At 45.8% G+C, this 21,561-nt stretch overlaps 1 protein-coding gene across 5 annotated transcripts in view; it reads left to right on the top strand.

Moving 5' to 3' along the window:
- Window positions 1-21,561, top strand: part of LOC137351611 (mesoderm induction early response protein 2-like) — a 101,759-nt gene that overhangs the window by 64,371 nt on the left and 15,827 nt on the right. For all 5 annotated transcript variants that reach the window (XM_068016218.1, XM_068016219.1, XM_068016224.1 and 2 more), the window contains one exon: window positions 2,232-2,359. In XM_068016218.1, the coding sequence (XP_067872319.1) occupies window positions 2,232-2,359 (128 nt within the window). The remainder of the gene's footprint in view (window positions 1-2,231; window positions 2,360-21,561) is intronic.

The following is a 21,561-nucleotide window of genomic DNA, read 5'->3' as shown; positions in this document are numbered from 1 at the left end:
TTTTGAGACATGGGACTGCATGATGATTCTCTCACCCATTTGACTTTGCTCACATCTGTGAACACTCAAAGTTGATGCTCATGAACGAACAGTATCCTCATGTTCCAAAATTGAATACCGTAGATCCAGTCAAGCAGCTGACTGAAATAAGAACATAAATAAGAGCCGGACCAGGCCATACAGCACCTTGAGCTTGCTCTGCCATTCAGTAAGATCATGGCTGATTTGATCTTGGCCTCAACTCCACTTTCCTGCCTATTCCCCATAACTGTTGACTGCCCTATAGATTAGAAATTTGTCTGTCTAAGCCTTGAATATATTCAATGACTCAGCCTCCACAGCTGTCGGGGGAGAGAATTCCAAAGATTCACGGATCTCAGGGAAGACATTCCTCCTCATCTCCATCTTAAATGGGAAACCCCTTATTCTGAAACTGTGCCTTCTAGTTCTAGATTCCCCCACGAGGGGAAATATTCTCTCAGCATCTACCATGTCAGGCCCCCTCAGAATCTTAAATGTTTCAACATGATCACCACTCATTCTTTTAAAGTCAACCTCACACAGCCAGCTTGGGAGGAACATTGGTCGGTAAACAGAAAACACACATTTAAAGTAATTGGCAAAAGAACCAGAGGCAACATGATTTTTTTAAACACAGCCAGTTGTTGTGATCTGAAATGCACTGCCTGAAATGTTGGTAGAAGCTGATTTAATAGACTAGATTTTACTTCAGGTGGACGGGAGCTGGCCACCAAGGTAAAAGTCGGTGGTAAACCCGCTTCCGCCCGACCCGGGGATCCGACCCGCATTTTACGGGTCCCCAGGCTTTAATTGTTCCGAGGCGGGACTTCCACCCACTTGAGGGAGGAATTCCCGCCTCATTGAGCTGCCAGCCAATCATTGGGCTGACAGCTCTTAGTACCAGTAGCGCCACCGAGAGCGGTGGCTACTGCTGGGACTGCAGCCCAGCCGAGGACATTGAGCCAAGACAGGTAAGTTTGGTTTGCCTCGTTGGTGTGATCAGTCGCGTCCTGGCGAGGCAAGGGTGGTCATGTGGGGGGGGAACAGGGGTGGCCCTCAATCGGACACCCTTTGCTCGTTTGTCAGGGCCCACACCCGGGGCGCTGAGAGGCTACCAGCTTTCACTGGCGGCCTTTCACATCTCCTGGAATCCGGATGCCATGGGTAAAATCCTGTGGAGGCAGGCGAAGGCCCTTAAGTGGGCCTTAAGGGCCTTGATTGGCCTGGAGTGGGCAGCCCATTTCTAGCCCCCTTCCCCCCCCCCCCCCCCCCCACCATCCCCCCATGGCCCACGTAAAGTGGGGTGGAGGCAGAAGTGGGTCGGGAAGGCCTCCCGGAGCCTTCCGCTCAATTTTGCGCTCGCCCCCTGCCACCATCCGGCTCGCTGGGGTGGCGTAAAATTCCAGCCAATAACTTCCAGAAGGGATTTGGATAAATATTTGAGGGAAAAAAATTACAGGCATGATGGACCAAATATCATCCTCCTGTGTTGTATCAGTCTTTAATTCTGTGATTGAATTATTACTGACCACAAATTGTATACGTTAAATAATGTAGTTTTAACATAAATCCCATCAGTAATTTGAGCTGGAGTACTGTGTACAGTTCTGGGCATCACACTATAGGAAGGATGTGACTGCACTGGAGAGGGTGCAGAGGAGATTCACCAGGATGTTGCCTGGGCTGGAGCATTTCAGCTATGAAGAGAGACTGAAAAGGCTAGGGTTGTTTTCCTTAGAACAGAGAAGGATGAGGGGGGACATGATTGAGGTATACAAAATTATGAGGGGCATTGATAGGTTAGATAGGAAGAGACTTTTTCCCTAAGCGGAGGGGTCAATAACCAGGGGGCATGGATTTAAGGTAAGGGGCAGAGGATTTGAGGAAAAAAAATTTCACCCGGAGGGTGGTTGGAATCTGGAATACACTGCCTGAAGAGGTGGTAGAGGCAGGAACCTTCACAACATTTAAGAAGTATTTAGATGAGCACTTGAAACGCCATAGCATACAAGGCTATGGGCCAAGTGCTGGAAAATGGGATTAGAATAGGTAGGTGCTTGATGGCTGGCACAGACACGATGGGCCGAAGGGCCTATTTCTGTGCTGTACAACTCTAGGACTCTATGAAATTGGATGGTGGTGTTGATCATTAAAATTGTAGATTTGCTCCACGACATTACAGCATTCTTGAACCCATGTTATATGTCTAGGTCAGAACACGTTCAGTTGGCGAGTGTGTTGCATATTATTATATGTGGAAGAAATCCGAACGTTATGACTATTTTGCTCAGCAAACCAAATTCGGAAAGAAGAAGTACAGCCTGCATCCAGGTGTCCTGTAAGTATTATTCTGAATATTTAATCAGTGGGTTGTTTTTAATTTTGTGGTGAAAGCAATGTGGCAATTATTTGAGATCATTAAGGAGGCTATAACTGGGCACTTAGAAAAACTCGAGGTAATTGGGAATAGTCAGCATGGTTTTGTGAAAGGGAAATCATGTTTAACCAATTTATTGGAGTTCTTTGAAGGAGTAACATGTGCTGTGGATAAAGGGGAGCCGGTTGACATACTGTACTTGGATTTCCAGAAGGCACTTGACAAGGTGCCACATAAAAGGTTATTCGCAAAGTAGGAGCTCAGGGTGTAGGGGGTAACATATTAGCATGGATAGAAGATTGGCTGGATGGCAGAAAACAGAGAGTATTCCTAAATGGGTCTTTTTCTGATTGGCAGGATGTGATGAGTGGAGTCCCACATGGGTCTGTGCTGGGGCCTCAACATTTTACAATTTATATCACTGATTTAGATGAGGGGAGCGATGGCATGGTAGCTAAATTTGCAGGTGACACAGATAGGTAGGAAAGTATGTTATGAAGAGGACATATGGAGGTTGCAGACTGATGTAGATAGGTTGAGTGAGTGGGCAGAAATCTAGCAGATGGAGTATAATGGGGGAAAATGTGAAGTTGTTCACTTTGGCAGGAAGAATAAAAAAGCAGAGTATTACTTAAACAGAGAAACACTGCAGAATTCCAGGATGCAGAGGAATCCAGGTGCTCTAGTGCATTATAATAAAGAAGGCTAATGGAATGCTATCCTTTATTATGAGAGGAATTTAAAATAAAAGTAAGGATGTTATGCTTCAGTTATTCAGAGCATTGGTGAGACCACATCTCGAGTACTGTGTGCAGTTTTGGTCTCCTTATTTAAGGAAGGATATAATTGCATTGGAGGCGGTTCAGAGGAGGTTTACTAGATTGATGCCTGGAATGAGCGGGTTGTCTTATGAGGAAAGGTTGGACAGACTGGGCTTGTTTTCACTGGAGTTTAGAAGAGTGAGGGGAGACTTGATTGAAGTATATAAGATCCTGAATGGTCTTGACAAGGTGGATGTGGAAAGGATGTTTCCTCTTGTGGGTGAGTCCAGAACTAGGGGACACTGTTTTAAATTTAGGGGTGATCCTTTTAGGACAGAGATGAGATTTTTTTCTCTGAGAATTGTGCGACTTTGGAACACTCTGCCTCAGATGGTGGTGGAGGCGGGGTCATTGAATATTTTTAAGGCGGAGGTAGATAGATTCTTGTTAGGCAAGGGAATCAAAGGTTATCCAGGTAGATGGGAGTGTGGAATTTGAGACACAAACGGATCAGCCATGATCTTATTGAATGGTGGAACAGCTGGAGGGGCCAAATGGCCTACTTCTGCACCTAATTCGTATGTTCGTAAAGTGCATGGAAGTCAAGAAGTTTAATTCTAATTTTTCTGATCTCTTGCTTTCATTTGCTCAAACGTTGACTCTCCTCTGACCATAGAAAATTAATTCAGGGCGATTTCTGGTACGCAAGTTTGCATTATAGACTGTTTCTACACAATAAACTATTGCTAATCTTTCATTATTTCAACTGATATTTGAGTCCAGTACAGAGCTTATTGAAATGAATGCCCCTTTCCAGGATACAGCTTAATCTGTGGTGGTATTTACCAGTGGTTTCATTGAGTTTTTTTTCAAGCTTAAATTTTTACAAGTTATTTATGAATAAGGAAGGCAATTTGGCTTATTCATTTACAAATGACCTAAAGTTCCTCCATTGTAGCATCTAATTAGTTGTTAAATGTTTCCAGGGTTTTCACCTCCAATGCTCTATCCAGATGTCCAATCCATATGATGAACTTCCTGAAAATTTGCCTTTTACTAATTTGAATGCGTAGCCCCTTGTTCTATTCCAAGCTCTATTTTAAAATTTTAAATAAATTTACTTACTTTGCTTTTAGTTTTTTCACACTTTTTTTTTTATATAACTCTTGAGCTTAATTTTCAAACACCTTCTTTCCAGGCTGAAAAAGGCAAGATTTGTCTAATCTTATAACTCAGACCCCTTGGGTTCAGCCTCGCATCTCTTCTCTGCACTGGCTCCAGTGCTTGAATGTCTCCCTGGTTTCCACGTGCCAAGAACTTGTGGTCTGACCAGAGCACTGTACAATTTTTAATTAAAGCCCATGAAATAAAAAGGATGGTGGCAGCATGGATACAAAGTTGACTGAGTGACAGGAAACTGGAGAGTAGTGGTGAACAGTAGTTTTTCAGACTGGAGGAAGGTGTATAGTTGGGTTCCACGCTATTAGGACCTTTTTTTTTCTTTATATTAATAACCTTGACTTTGTTGTGCAGCGCACAATTTCAAAATTTGCAGGTGACACAAAACTTGGGAGTATTGTGAACTGTGAGGCAGATAGTAGTAAACTTCAAGGATAGAGACAAGCTGGTGGAATGGGCAAAACACGTGGCAGATGAAATTTAATGCAGAGAAGTGTGAAGTGGTACATTTTGGAAGGAAGAACAATCAGAGACAAAACAATATAAAGGATACAATTCTAAAATGGGGTACAGGAGCAGAGGGATATGGGGGGTATATGTGCACAAATCATTGAAAGTGGCAGGACAGGTTGAGAAAGTGATTAATAAGGTATATAGGATCTTGGGCTGTATAAATAGTCATAAGAGTACAAAAGCAAGGAAGTTATGGTGAACCTTTTTATACAATACTGGTTCTGCCTCAACTGGAGCATTGTGTCCAATTCTGGGCAACACACTTTAGGAAGGATGTGAAGGCATTAGAGAAGGTGCAGAAAAGATTTACAAAAATGTTTCCATTGATAGATTGGCGAAGTAGGGGCTGTTCTCTTTTTAAAGAAAAGCAGGTTGGGAGGAGATTTGATAAGAGATGTTCAAAATCATGAGAGGTCTGGACAGAGTAGATAAATAGAAACTGTTCCCCTTAGCAGAAGAGTCAAGAACCAGAGGACACTGATTTAAGATGAATGGTAAAAGAACCAAAGGCAATATGAGGGAAAACATTTCTATGCAGCGAGTGTTTAGGATCTGGAATGAGATCACTGCCTGAGAGTGTGATGGAGGCAGATTCAATCGTGGCTTTTAAAAGGGACTTGGATAAGTATATGAACAGATAACATTTGCAGCCCTGGTAAAAGGCAGGGGAGTGGGGGTTTTTTTTAAGGTTCATGGGTTGTGAGCTTCACAAGTAAGACCAGCATTTGTGGCCTGTTCCTAATTGCCGTTGAGAGGGTCATGGTGAGCTGCCTTCTTGAACCACTGCAGTCCATGTACTGTTAGGGAGGGAGTTCCAGGTTTTTGACTGACAGTGATGGAATGGTAATACAGTTTCAAGTCGGGGTGGTGCATGACTTGGAGGGGAACTTGCAGGTGGTGTTGTTCCCATACGTCTGCTGCCTTTATCTTTCTAGGTGGTAGAGGTCATGGGTTTGGAAGGTGCTGTCATAGAAGGCTTGGCAAGTTTCCTATCATTCTGCAGAAAGAGGATATCCTTGAGGGGTCAAGGTCGGAATTTGTTTGGTTAGAGCTAAGAAACAATAGAGGTACCATTACACTACTGGGTGCATTCTATCAGCCACCAACTAGTGGGAAATTATAGAGGTGCAAGAATTATAGAGTAGTTATAAGAGGGGATTTTAATTACCCCAGTATAGACTGGGATAGTAATAGTGTAAAGGACAGAGAGAGGGAGAAGAGTTTAAGTGGGTCCAGGAGAATTTTCTAGATCAGTATGTTTCTAGCTCAATGAAGAAGGAAGCGTTACTGGATCTGCTTCTAGGGAATGAGGTAGTTCAAATGGATCCAGTGTCATATCCAGGGGAATATTTAGAGGACAGTGATCGTAGTATCATAAGGTTTAGGTTAGCTATGGAAAAGAACAGGAGCAATCCAAAGTAAAAATAATTAATTGTGTGAGGACCAATTTCCCAATGGGGTGAGAACAGATATGGCCCGGGTAAATTGGAATCAGAGATTTACAGCAAAAACTGTACTGGAACAAAAGGGCTGCCTTTAAAGAGAAGATGGTTCAGCTAGAGTCTGGGTACGTTCCCATGAAGGGAAAGGTAGGTCAAACAAGGGCAGAGCTCCCTGGATGATGGACGAGATAGAAAGGAAGATAAAGCAGAAAAATGGCACATATGAAAGATGTCAGTTTGATGATACAGGTGAGAACTAGGCTGAATGTAGAAGGATCAGAGGGGAAGTGAAAAAAAGAAATAAGGGAAACAACGAGAGAGTATGAGAAGAGACTGGCAGCCAACATAAAAGGGAATGCAAAAGTCTTCTATAGGCATATGAATAGTAAAAGGTAGTAAAAGTAGGAGCAGGGCCAAAAAAGGGATTTATGCATGGAGGCAGAGCGCATGGCTGGAGTACTTTGCAACTGTCTTTGCCAAGGAAGAAGATGCTGCCAAAGTCATAGTGAAAGAGGAAGTAGTTGAGACACTGGATGGGCTAAAAATTGTTAAAGAGGAGGTATTAGTTAGGTTTGCTGAACTTAAAGTTGATAAGTCACCAGACCGGGTAAGATGCATCCAAGGATACTGAGGGAAGTAACAGTGGAAATTGCTGAGGCATTGGCCATAACCTTCCAATGCTTCTTCGATACAGGGGTGGTGCCAGTGGTCTGGAGAATTACAAATATTACACCCTTGTCCAAAAAAGGGGTAGGGATAAATCCAGCAACTACAGGCCAGTCACTTCAACTTCGCAGGTGGGAAAGTTTTTAGAAACACTGATCCGGGATACAATTAACAAACACTTGGGCAAATGTAGATTAATTAAGAAAAGCCAGCATGGAATTGTTAAGGGCAAATTGTGTTTTACTAATTTGATCGGGTTTTTTTGGTAAGATAACTGAGATGGTTGATGAGGGTAATGTGGGAGTTCCAGGATTTTGATCCAGTGACAGTGAAAGAATGGCAATATCGTTTCAAGGCAGGATGATGTGTGGCTTGGAGGAGAACTTGCAGTTGATGGTGTTCCATGCGGCTGCTGCCCTTGTCCTTCTACGTGGTAGAGGTCACGGGTTTGGAAGGTGCTGTCGAAGGAGCCAAGAGGAGGCGAGTTGCTGCAATGCATCTTGTATATAGTACATACTGTTGCATTGTATGCCAGTGATGGAGGGAGTGGATGGAGGGCTGCCAATCAAGCAGGCTGCTTTGCCTGGATGGTGTCAAGCTTCTTGAGTATTGTTGGAGCTGCACTCAGCCAGGCAAGTGTACTCCATCACACTCCTGACTTGTGCCTTCTGGATGGTGGACAGGCCTTGGGGAGTCAGTAGGTGATTTACTTGCCACAGAATTGCCAGCCTCTGACCTGCTCTTGTAGCCATAGTATATGACTGGTCCAGTTCAGTTTCTGGTCAATGGTAACCCCCAGGATGCTGATGGTGGGGGATTCAGCGATAGTAATGCCATTGAACATCAAGAGATGGTTAGATTCTCTCCTGTAGGAGGTCATTGACTGGCACGTGTGGTGCAAATGTTAATTGCAACTTATCAGCCGAAGCCTGAATGGTTTCTAGGTCTTGCTGCATGTGGGTATGGAATGCTTCAGTATCTGAGGAGTTGGAATGGTACTGAACACTGCAATCATCAGAGAACATCCCCACTTCTGACGTAATGATGGAGGGAAGGTCATTGATGAAGCAGCTGAAGATGGTTGAGCCTAGGACATTACCTTGAGGAACTCTAACAGTGATGTCCTGGGGCTGAGATGATTGACCTCCAATAACCACGACCATCTTCCTTTGTGCTCGGTATGACATCAACCAGTAGAGTTTTTCCCCTGATTCCAATTGACTTCAATTTTGCTCCTTGATGCCACATTTGGTCAAATGCTGCCTTGATGTCAAGGGCAATCACGCTTGCCTCATCTCTGGAATTCAGCTCTTTTGTCCATGTTTGGACCAAGGCTGTGATGAAGTCTGGAGCTGAATGTCCCTAGCGGAACCCAAACAGAGCATTGGTGAGCAGGTTATTGCTGAGGAAGTCCCGCTTGATAGCAGTGACATTTTCCATCACTTTGCTGATGATTGACAGTAGACTGATGGGGCAGTAATTGGCAGGATTGGATTTGACCTTTTTGTGGACATACCTGGCCATGTGATTGCAGATTATGCTTGAGGGCATATCCCTCACTCTGACATTACAATCAAGCCAGGTGATCAGCCCTGGATCGGTGAGGAGTGCAGAAGAGCACGCCAGTTGCAGACCAGTCAAACCGAAAAATGAGGTGCCAACCTGGTGAATTACAACATAGAATGCTAAATAGTGGAAGTGACAGAACCAGTTGATCCCACAACCAAACAATTAGATCAAAGCTCTGCAGTACTGTCACACCTCGGGCTTCCTTTTAACTTTACTCAGCCAATGAGTTGTATCTAACCGCTATGAAGTCAATAAAAACGAATGAAACCGAACGGACCACCTGGCATCGACCTAGGTACCGGAAACGACAACGACAAACCCAGCCCTGTCGACCCTGCAAAGTTGTCCTTACTAACATCTGGGGGCTTGTGCCAAAGTTGGGAGAGCTTTCCCACAGACTAGTCAAGCAACAGCCTGACAGAGTCATACTCAGGGAACCATACCTGACAGACAATGTCCTAGACACTGCTATCACCATCCCCGGGTATGTCCTGTCCCACCGGCAGGGTGGCAGCACAGTGGTATACAGTAGGGAAGGAGTTGACCTGGGAGTCCTCAACATCGACGCTGGACCTCATGAAGTCTCATGGCATCAGATCAAACATGGACAAGGAAACCTCCTGCTGATTATCACCTACCACCCTCCCTCAGCTGATGAGTCAGTACTCCTCCATGTTGAACAGCACTTGGAGGAAGCGCTGAGGGTGGCAAGGGCACAGAATGTACTCTGGGTGGGGGACTTCAATGTCCATCACCAAGAGTGGCTCGGTAGCACCACTACTGACCAAGCTGGCCGAGTCCTAAAGGACATATCTGCTCGACTGGGTATGCGGCAGGTGGTGAGGGAACCGACAAGAGGGGAAAACATACTTGACCTCGTCCTCACCAATCTGCCTGCCGCAGATGCATCTGCCCATGAGTATTGGTAGGAGTGACCACCGCACAGTCGTTGCGGAGACGATGCCCCGCCTTCACATTGAGGATACCCTCCTTCGTGTTCTATGGCACTACCACAGTGCTAAATGGGATAGATTTTGAACAGATCTAGCAATGCAAAACTGGGCATCCATGAGGCGCTGTGGGCCATCAGCAGCAGCAGAATTGTACTCAACCACAATCTGTAACCTCATGGCCCGGCATATCCCCCACTCTACCATTACCATCAAGCCAGGAGACCAACCCTGGTTCAATGAAGAGTGCAGAAGGGCATGCCAGGCGCAGCACCAGGCATACCTCAAAATGAGGCGTCAACCTGGTGAAGCTGCAACACAGGACTATCTACGTGCCAGACTGCGTAAGCAGCATGCGATAGACGGAGCTAAGCGATCCCATAACCAACGGATCAGATCTAAGCTCTGTAGTCCTGCCACATCCTATCGTGAATGGTGGTGGACAATTAAACAACTAACTGGCGGAGGTGGCTCCACAAATACCGCCATCCTCAATGATGGGGGAGCCCAGCACATCAGTGCGAAAGATGAGGCTGAAGCATTTGCAACAATGTTCAGCCAGAAGTGCCGATTTGATGATCCATCTCAGCCTCCTCCTGAAGTCCCCAGCATCACAGATGCCAGACTTCAGCCAATTCGATTCACTCCGCATGATATCAAGAGACGACTGAAGGCACTGGACACTGCAAAGATTATGGCCCTGACAATATTCCGGAAGACCTGTGCTCCAGAACTTGCCGCGCCCCTAGCCAAGCTATTCCAGTATATCTGCAACACTGGCACCTACCCTGCAATGTGGAAAATTGCTCAGGTATGTCCTGTACACAAAAAGCAGGACAAGTCCAACCCGGCCAGTTACTGCCCCATCAGCCTACTCTCAATCATCAGTAAAGTGTTGGAAGGTGTCATCAACAATACCATCAAGTGGCACTTGCTTAGCAATAACCTGCTCAGTGAAGCTCAGTTTGGGTTCCACCAGGGCCACTCAGCTCCTGACCTCATTACAGCCTTGGTTCAAACACGGACAAAAGAGGTGAGGTGAGAGTGACTGCCCTTGACATCAAGACAGCATTTGACCGAGTATGGCATCAAGGAGCCCTAGCAAAACTGAAGTCAATGGGAATCAGGGGGAAAACTCTCCGCTGGTTGGAGTCATACCTAGCGCAAGGGAAGGTGGTTGTGGTTGTTGGAGGTCAATCATCTGAGCTCCAGGACATCATCACTGCAGGAGTTCCTCAGGGTAGTGTCCTATGCTCAACCATCTTCAGCTGCTTCATCAATGACCTTCCGTCAATCATAAGGTCAGAAGTGGGGATGTTCTCTGATGATTGCACAATGTTCAGCACCATTCGTGACTCCTCAGATACTGAAGCAGTCCGTGTAGAAGTGCAGCAAGACCTGGACAATATCCAGGCTTGGGCTGATAAGTGGCAAATAACATTCGCGCCACACGTGCCAGGCAATGACCGTCTCCAACAAGAGAGAATCTAACCATCTCCTCTTGACATTCAATGGCATTACCATCACTGAATCCTCCACTATCAACATCCTAGGGGCTACCATTGACTGAAAACTGAACTGGAGTAGCCATATAAATACGTGACTACAAGAGCAGGTCAGAGGCTAGGAATCCTGTGGCGAGTGACTCACCTCCTGACTCCCCAAAGCCTGTCCACCATGTACAAGGCACAAGTCAGGAGTGTGATGGAATACTCTCCACTTGCCTGGATGGGTGCAGCTCCAACAACACTCAAGAAGCTCGACACCATCCAGGACAATGCAGCCCGCTTGATTCGCACCCCATCTACAAACATTCACTCCCTCCACCACCGACGGACAGTGGCAGCAGTGTGTACCATCTACAAGATGCACTGCAGCAATGCACCAAGGCTCCTTAGACAGCATCTTCCAAACCCGCGACCTCTACCAACTAGAAGGACAAGGGCAGCAAATGCATGGGAACACCACCACCTGCAAGTTCCCCTCCAAGTCTCACACCATACTGACTTGGAACTATATCGCCGTTCCTTCACTGTTGCTGGGTCAAAATCCTGGAATTCCCTTCCTAACAGCGCAGTGGGTGTACCTACCCCACATGGACTGCAGCAGTTCAAGAAGGCAGCTCACCACCACCTTCTCAAGGGCAATTAGGGATGGGCAATAAATGCTGGCTTGGCCAGCGGCGCCCATATCCCAGGAATAATAAAAAAAAATCTCGACAGTCTTCTCCAACTAATTCGGTAATTTACGAGCTATCTCCTTAAATTTCACTGCCACTTTTAGTTTACTGTCATATTGCAACAAATTTGACCAGTTTGCATTATGTTGGAGTCCAATTCTTTGATGTAAATTGGACACAGTGGTCCAGGCATATGTCCCTGGAGTACCAAGCACAATACTCTGCCCCCCCCTTCCTCCTGCACGCACCCCCCATTCTCCCCCCACCCTGCCATTTCCTACTTTCCCTCCTCTAACTTTATTACTTCACTGTTTCTCTCACTATATATCTGCTCTAGAATTAACTAAAGTTTTCAGCCCCTAAAACTTTTCACATTAACAGTGATTCTTCCATTTTCTATGATTTAGACTCAACAGAACTTGTTAACTCCTGCAAGTCATTGTATACCTCACAATAGTTTCAAAATGATCCATTTGTTACTTTTATTTTAGTTAATTGTTCATGACCACACTCTCCAGCAAAGATTGCTTTGTGCTCACAATCTATAGTTATAGGACTTGAATATTCATTCACATTGAGACAGAATTTTCCATTATTTTTCAAAGCGTATAATTCTGTGATATTGGTCGACCATTTTGTCACCTTTTAGCACAGAAATTCCGCAATGCTAATATTGGGAATCTCGTAGCTCAACAGACCTTTATGCCTTCCCTTGTCATACACTAATGCTTGAGTGGGAGATGCAACTTTAAACTCTGGCCCTATTCAACTCTTTAGCTGTAAATTATCCCAATAATATTTTCTTTTCAAACTCATTCTCCAGTGATGTTGCACTGTTCTGCACTACAATATGCATAATCTAGTCTCCTTAGAAGTCTTTGGGGCTTTCATTTCCATTCTGTTGCATAGAAAATGCTGTTCAAACAGTGCTAGAGAATCCATTGAATTACTTTTTGTAAGCAAGCTGCTTATTTTCTTATTACTACACTTCGCTTTGTGATCATGCACCTATATTTGCACTTGTGTGCTAACTGCAAGCAGCAGAAATCAAAAATTTATCTATTTGGGCACAGAATTTGCATTATTTAGGTGTCCCCTAAATACCATTTGCAAAGCAATTAACCTACAATGTCAGGCTAGCCATTTCTCCTAAAGAACTATTGGAAGATCTGTAAAAGATGCTTGACATAAAGAATGAATTTTACATGTGTATCAAATGCCAGTTACTCTGCAATGCCTGAGACTGGCCCCTCTTTTGATTTCAGTCACTGGTGTAGGAGGAGCAGGACAGTTGGAAAAATTGAGGTGATACAGAGCAGACTGTAAAAGTACATAGTGTTAAATGTGACTTGAGCTGTCAGCCATGGTGTGAAATGGGGAATAAGCCTGTGGTCATTAGGGTAGAATCAAGCATATGTACCCAGATGTTGTACAACGAACCTGCTCAAATTAATTTTTATCCTGTAATTTATCTTGAATTACTACACTTAAATTTGTTTTTTGGAGAGTCAAGAAGAACAGAAACGGCTTATATGTTTAACTGGCTAAAATAGGCATTCCCCCCCCCCCCCCACTCGTGTTGTTAATATGCATGTATAGATTTTATACAATTTTTAAAAGCTGCATGTTTTCTGAATTGTGCATTCAGAAATTTATTTACTTCACAGTTATGAAGCAGAAATTAAACATTGCAATAATAGTGTAGACCATGCTTGCTTGTCTCATGGAATCTATTTGCTATATTGTGGTATAGATCTGTAACCTCTAATATTGACTGTGATCCTCATACACTCTGCTCTAATTTCAGTAGATCAAGCTGTTCCATGATGAAAGTATTGATTGGGTTTTGCTTTGAACTGGGTCTATATGCTGGGTGTATGATTGAAGCATGTTACTACAGTGTGTTAACATAATGTTGCGAGCAGGTGAGAAAGGGTTCTAGGGGTTCCCTCTCAGCCTTTGCCTGGTTTGACCGTAACAGGGTTTAATTTTTAAAACAGCATGTTTTTAGCTCCCCCTCAGTGAATCCTTGTTCACTGCACTCTAATTGTAAGTCAAAGAAATCAACCAGACATGTTTTCTTAGATTTAAACAAGGAAGATGGAGGTTTATTGACCTAAAACTAATTCGGTTAACGACTACGAATACGCAACGCAACCACGCTAGCATGCATACGCGATAAACACATGCAGATAGAGACAGAAAAGTAGAAAGAATAAAGGGGAAAAGTTTGTGGCAATAGATGGGATTTATTTACAGTCCTTTGAGTTCGATGTCGACTCTTTGATTGCTGGTAAGTCTTGCTGTTTCATTGGGGCCCAGTGAACGCTTTAAAACTTGTTTCGATGTAGGAGTCTTTCCTCTCTTGAGGTTTAAATGACTTCACTGGATCCGGAGATTCGTGAGAGAGAGAGTGCTAGCCAGGAGAGAAGTTCTCTTCTTCCAAGTTCAGTTGCAATCTGATCTAAACTGTCCTGTGAGCAGTTCAAACAAAAACCTGGGCCAGCAAGTTAGTCATGCGACTAGCTGTTTTAACAAACTCCTGCGTTTGTGGATTCTCCATTTTAGCAGACACCCTGGAATGCTGGCTTTCTTGCACATTCAATGTCTGGTGATCAAAATCCATTTGGGTTAATTGGATCAGGGAGCCGTTCTGTTGTCTCTGGGCACTGTCTCTTAGTATGCAAATGTTTTCCAGCCACTGCTGATCTCCTTAAACAAGTCATTTCTTCATTCCAGCAACAGTTTAATTTTAATGTTCATATGATGAAATTAATATGCCTCATTCTTGGCAGTTGGGGTCTTCATGACACCGCCACACCCAGCAGAATGAAATGTGATTTTTTAAAGAGCATTTCATTAAAAGGGACTAGAGAGAAGAGCAGGTGCAGGAAAACACACATGCATCTCTCTCATTCATTGTCATTCATTCAGAAATCCTAAAAATTTTTAAGCCTGTCTTTTCTTGGTAGCAGTGCTGCTTTAAACTGCCCTTTTTGGCATCCCAATAAATGTGATTTTTGGGGAAGTTTTTCAGTTTACACATTTCCATGACTGCCTAGGGTGTCTTTGTTTCTGTTGAGGTCTGCAAGGGCAAGGTTAGATTTAATTAGCCTCAGGTTGGAGTTCTGCTCATGGGCGTCGGCAGTGGGTAGATCCACTCTGAGCTCTCTTTCAGTGCTTTGATGAGTCATGCAAGGGCTTTTCACCTTGGGGGATGGTTGGTTCCCTTTATTCCTGACTTTGGGGGTGGATTCTTTGCTAATCTTCCCTTTGTCCTCTGGGACACTTCTGCTTGCAAGTATTTGTCCAGATTCTACTCCACTGCCCTGCGGCACTTTGACAAGGTGAGGCATCACCCTCGCGGTTTCTCTGTCCTCTTGAGGACTTTCTTTGTCTCTGCAGGTTCCTGTAAATGCTGTGAGAAACTCTGGTGGGGTGCTTCTGGTGTCTGCAGTTACATAGGAGGATGTGGGGTCTAACTTTTTAAACATTTCCAGGTTGGCTGACCAGACAGTAGGGGTTTACATTTGCGATTCCTCCTGGACTTCCTTTAACCTGCCCTCTTGGTCCATTTTTCCCCTTTCCTGTCTACCTTTTTGCTAGCCTCGTGCCTGCCTGTCCCCTTTTGTTCTCAGCAGAGGTCCCTTACAGTTCACCAGCCCTCTGCTGGAGGGTCCTCCAAACACCGATACAGGACTTAGGGGTGCGGATTTCACTTTAGGTTTGGGTTTTCCCTCAACCTGGCACATGTGGCAACTCCCGCGGTACTCCACCATATCTTTGTGGAGTTTTGGCCAGTCAAACTGCTGTCTTACGCGGGCTCATGTTTTTTGTGTACCGACATGCACAGCCACTGTCCACTCCTTGCCCACAGGTCTGCAAGGAGAACTGCACTTCCTCATCAGTGCCTCATTCTTTAAATAGTAGCAATCAGGGACTCCCTTTGCTTCAGTTTCAGACTGGGCAGCCTGTGCTAACTCTCTCAATGCTGGGTCAGCTCACTGAGCCTTAGCTAGGGAAGATTCATTTAATTCATTCCCTGGGTCTTCTAACTTTCCAAAGAAAGTCTCAGACAGACAGACCTCATGGTTATCTGCCTGCAGTGCCAATGCAGTCTCCTTTGGGGGAGCTGGTTTGATCATGGCCTGATACACTACACATTCAGGGAAACTGCAGGGTTCTGTCTCCTGCCACTGCCCTGTCTCTCTGACCACCTGCAGTTTCTCTTTCACTACTGGGGAAGCTACCACCTTCGTCCCCGTCAGATCATTACCTAGGTGCAGGTCAACCCTGTCGACAGGCAAACTAGAAACAATCCCTACGGTCACCAATCCCGAAACTATGTCGCACTCCAAGCGCATCCGGTGTAAAGGTACAGGCATACACTGCCCTCCAATACCATTTACCACCATCTGGTGTTTACTGCACTCTGGGGGAAAGGGATCTAGTGGCCCCCGTGTCCTTGAGGATTACTATGGAATTACTTGCCCCACACGAGGGGTATGGGGTTACTCTCCCTTCAGACACAAAACTCTGATAACCTTCAGGAATCCTATTAAATTTTCCTGCACTTGCAGTGGTAGGCTTCCTGGTCTTACTGCATGAAAGTCACCGCTTGTTCTGCTATGCTTTCCATCAGGGCCCGTTCTCCTTCACTGAGCGGGTGTGCCCTGATTAACCCTCCCGGTTTGCCCTTCCATTTCCAGCAGTCAGCTCTTAGATGTCCTGCGGCACAGTGGCGCAGTGGTTAGCACCGCAGCCTCACAGCTCCGGCGACCCGGGTTCAATTCTGGGTACTGCCTGTGTGGAGTTTGCAAGTTCTCCCTGTGTTTGCGTGGGTTTCCCCCGGGTGCTCCGGTTTCCTCCCACAGGCCAAAGACTTGCTGGTTGATAGGTTAATTGGACATTATAAATTGCCCCTAGTATAGGTAGGTGGTAGGGAAATATAGGGACAGGTGGGGATGTGGTAGGAATATAGGATTAGTATAAATGGGTGGTTGATGGTCGGCACAGACTTGGTGGGCCGAAGGGCCTGTTTCAGTGCTGTATCTCTAAACTAAACTAAAAACTGGAAGCACAGGTCTCTGGATCTCACTCCTACTGACAGCATCTTCCTTTTTGGTTGGTGGAGGGACCCTGTGTCTCCTGCTTTTCTTTCCCTCTTGGGCTTCTATCACCTTCCAACCCTTTGCCCTTTTCGGATTTGTGGGGGTGACTAGGAAACCGACTTATAAATGAGAGCAAAGTCATCAGCCAGAACAGTGGCTTGCCGGGCTCTATGAACCTTCTGTTCCTCTACATGTGTCTTTATGAAGAGTGGGAGAGAATTTTTAAATTCCTCTCGCAAAATTACCTCTCAGATTTTCATAGCTGATTTTCATAGCTGGGCCCGCAGCCACTGGTCAAAAGCCAGCTGCTTACTTCTCTCAAACTCCAGGTAAGTTTTATCAGCTTGATTCTTGAGAGTTCTAAATTTTTGGCGATAGGCTTCCGGTACTAACCCAATGCCGAAGGATAGCATTTTTTGTCAGTTCATAATTTGATGAAGTCTCATCTGGCAACTGGGAATAAATCTCATGGGCTTTTCCTGTTAGCTTGCTTTGTAGCAGGAGAGTCTAAGCCTCAGCTGGCCACTTTAACTGCCTTGCAAGTTTTTCAAAAGATACAAAAAATGCTTCCACGTCTCCCTCATTGAATTTTGGAATCAATTGGGGAAATTTTAACAATTCTGTGCCCAGCCCTGAATTACGATCCTCCATATTGGCCATGCTTTCACTGGGGTTACTCTGTCGCCCCCTAGTTAACTCAAGCCGCCTCAGCGCTCTCTCTTTGTATTCCTTCTGGAAGGTTCTCTCTTTCTCTCTCCTCTCTCCCCTCTCCCCTCTTTTTCTTCACGTTCCTTCTGGAAGGTTCTTTCTTTCTCTCACTCTCCTCAAATTCAAGTTTCCTCTGCTCCAATTGTATCTTTGCTAGCAATACCCTGTCGGAGTCTACTTCTAACCCTGTTTCTGCTTCAGATTCAAGGGAAAAATGATTAGCCACTCGTCTAAGGAGTTTAGACTTTCTAGCCTTGGCACAGACAGTGATCCCACACTGCTCAGCCGTTTTTCTCAACTCTTCCATAGATAGTGCTTTTAACTTATCCGAAGTTACTTCACCTTGGCTTGGGGAATTACTGACTTCAGTTGCAGACATGTTAGTATTCTGGCACACACAACCACAAGAAAAACTGTATTGAAATCTTTTCTCTTTTTTAAAAATTGGGGTCAATTTGAATTCCCACTTCCAGTTTTCTCGTTTGTCTGTAATAACCAGGTGAGAAATGGTGTGGGGTTCCCTCTCAGCCTTTGTCTGGTTTGACCGTAACAGGGTTTAATTTTTAAAACACCGTGTTTTTTAGCTCCCCCTCAGTGAATCCTTGTTCACTGCACTCCAATTGTCAGGCAAAGAAATCAACCAGATAGGTTTTCTTAGATTTAAACAAGGAAGATGGAAGTTTATTAACCTAAAACTCTAATTCGGTTAACGACTACGAATATGTGATGTGACCATGCTAGCATGCATACACGATAAACGCATACACAGATGGAGACAGAAAAGCAGAAAGAATAAAGGGGAAAAGTTCGACGCAATAGCTGGGATTTATTTACGGTCCTTTTAGTTCGATGTTGAGTCTGTGATTGCCGCTACGTCTTGCCGTTTCGTTGGGGCCCAGTGCACGTTTTTAAACTTGTTTCGATGTAGCAGTCTTTTCTCTCTTGAGGTTTAAATGACTTCACTAGAACTGGAGATTCGTGAGAGAGAGAGCTAGCCAGGAGAGAGGCTCTCTTCTTCCAAGTTCAGTTGCAATCTGACCCAAACTGTCCTGTGAGCAGTGCAAATAAAACTTGGGCCAGGAGGTTCGTCATGTGACTAGCTGTTTCAACAAACCCCTGCGATTGTGGATTCTTCATCTTAGCAGACATCCTGGAATGCTGGCTTTCTTACACATTCAGTGTCTGGTGAACAAAATCCATTTGGGTTAATTGGATTAGGGAGCTGTTCTATTGTCTCCAGGCACTGTCTCTTAGTATGCAAACGTTGTCCAGCCACTATTGATCTCTTTAAACAAGTCATTTCTTCATTCCAGCAACAGTTCAAAATTAATTTTCATATGATGAAATTAATATGCCTCATTCTTGGCAGTTGGGGTCTTCATGACAATAAAATGTAATCAAGTTAGACTAGCAGAATTTGCAAATGGTTTGCAATTCATGCTGATAGAAATTGACCGCAATTGTTGACAACGCGATCGGAAGGTGGCGCTGTTTTGGCACATGCGCAAATACAGCATGTGCCACGAAAGCGTCACAGCTTGCGATTGCAGCAGCTGCCAGGACTAAAGATGGCACTGCTCAAAGAATCACAGAGATGAAACCTAACAAACATGTGGCAGAATACATTGGCCGGAGTGAGAGAGCAGGGCGGGGGCCGGGGAGAGCAGGGCGGGGGCCGGGGAGAGCAGGGCGGGGGGGGAAGACAGCAGCGCGGGGGGCGGGGAGAGCAGCGCGGGGAGACCAGCGGTGCCGGGGGCAGGGGGGGAGAAAGAGGGAGCGGGAGGGGGGAGAAAGAGGGAGCGGGAGGGGGGAGAAAGAGGGAGCGGGAGGGGGGAGAAAGAGGGTGAGGGAGGGAGGGAGGGGTAAGGAAGGGGGGAGGGGGAGAGCTGGAGGGAGAGGGAGGAAGGGGAGAGAGTGGGGGGGAGCAGCGGAACGGAAGAGGAGTGCCTTTTTCTGTGCATGCGCCATAAACACAACAGCAAAAGACTTACTGGCCAGTCCCTGGGCCCGGTGACACCAAGGTCTTCGCACGCTCGCTCCCCGCGGCTCTCTACGGCCTCTCGCTTCCGGCCCTCTCCATTCAGCCGTTCCCTCCAGCTGCGGATGCCCAATCCAGTTGCTTTCTCCCCTACCCAGTTGCTTTCTCTACTTCTCCACAGTACTTCAGGCATTGCAACTGTCTGGTCCCTGCATTTTGCATGCTCCCTCTCCCCACCCCTCCCCGCTCTCCCCACCCCTCCCCGCTCTCCCCACCCCTCCCCCTCTTCACCCACCCCTCCCCCTCTTCACCCACCCCTCCCTCTACCCCCCCACCATAGTTGAATATCTGAAGTGCAGTTGCAAAGTCGTGGAAATAGCATGCAAAACAAAACCTCAACAATTCTGGGTTTAATTATTGAAAAGTTTTATTAAGTTCATTAAGTATCCGAGAAACTGCTGTGCATGGATACATTAGTGTTGTGTCGAGCATTCCCGTTAGACAGACAGGCCGAGTCTCTGCTATGCACAGCTAAAGAGATTGTTCCTGGAGAGCCTTGTGGTGAATGAACGCTTGGCTCTCTATTCCACTACTGTATTGTCCATGTGAAGAAGGCAAAGTCACAAGAGTCTGAGCTCAATCTATTGGTGAATGTTCCCCAAGCGCATCCCAATATGCGCACCACTTCATCCATAAATGCAAGGTTCCTTTCCACATCATGACAAGCTCCGCAGCATGATCTGGTTGCCTTCGTTGCTTGAATGCTGAACTTAAGTCTCAAGGATTGTTTTCTCAAGGGCATATTTTACATGAAAAGAAATAAAGAAAGAAAATCAGTGTCAGAGCTTCCCTCCTATGAAATTACTGTTGAGCATGCTTTATGTTCTGCAGTAAAGGCATGTACTGATAACACTGCCAATGAAGCACTTATTACCCACCTCAGATGCAGGAATCAGCACATCCTTGCGTCCTCTCCCGCACTGCCTCCTTTGCTTGAATGCCGTCCTTAAGTGTCAAGGATTGTTTTCTCAAGGGCACGTTTTACATGAAAGGAAATAAGGAAAGAACATCAGTGTCAGAGCTTCCCTCCCTCCAATGGAATTACTGTTGAGCATGCTTTGTGTTCTGCGGTAAAGGCATGTACTGATAACACTGCCAATGAATCACTTAGTACCCACCTCAGCTGTAGGAGGCAGGATAATGTTACTGCCCCTATCTCGTGATGGTTCAATGCTGCTCTCAGGGAAAACATGAATGATGTGAGGGTGCTGGAAAAAGAAGCACATTTCTTTTGGGCTATGAACATAAAGCTGGCCATTTAGCCCAGCAGTTCCCTGCTAGTGGTTATGTTACTCGTGCGTCTTTCCATCCATTCCCATTTAATCCTGCCTACTACTATCACCAGTTGTGTTCACAGCAAGAGCATTCACATTTCTGCTACCACTGGACACGGCATGCTTGTTTCTTTTAGTGGTCAGTCTCTTCTTGCTGAATGTTCCCCAAGTGCTTGACCCCTTTGGACGCCCTCTCTGCTTGACAGGCAGCAGCTGGCAATTGCAGAGTCTCACAAGGCTCTGCATGGTTGTTTCAAAGTCGGATGGGGAAACAGGTGGCTGTGTGTCCATGTGCACTGCTCTGATGGGTGTAGGAGCAGCTAACTGTGTGTCCATGTGCACTGCTCTGATGGGTGTAGGAACAGCTAACTGTTTGTCCATGAGCACTGCTCTGATGGGTGTAGGAGCAGGTAACTGTGTGTCCATGTGCACTGCTCTGATGGGTGTAGGAGCAGGTAACTGTGTGCCCATGTGCACTGCTCTGATGGGTGTAGGAGCAGGTAACTGTGTGCCCATGTGCACTGCTCTGATGGGTGTAGGAGCAGGTAACTGTGTGTCCATGTGCACTGCCCTGATGGGTGCAGGAACAAGTGACTGTGTAACTGAGCAGCAAGGAGAGGGTACCGCAGGTAGGGGAAGTGGAGATTTGAACAGGCAGGCATATGTATGGTCCATCAGATCATTAGGCCAGGGGGTGAGACGCTCAGGATCCAGGGTTTGTGACACGTGACTGATGTCCAGCGCCCGGCCACCTCCATCCGAAGGTTCTTCCG

This window comes from Heterodontus francisci, chromosome 36 (genome assembly GCF_036365525.1).
Source record: "Heterodontus francisci isolate sHetFra1 chromosome 36, sHetFra1.hap1, whole genome shotgun sequence".
Lineage (NCBI taxonomy): Eukaryota > Metazoa > Chordata > Chondrichthyes > Heterodontiformes > Heterodontidae > Heterodontus > Heterodontus francisci.
This window is presented reverse-complemented; position numbering and strand designations above follow the sequence as displayed.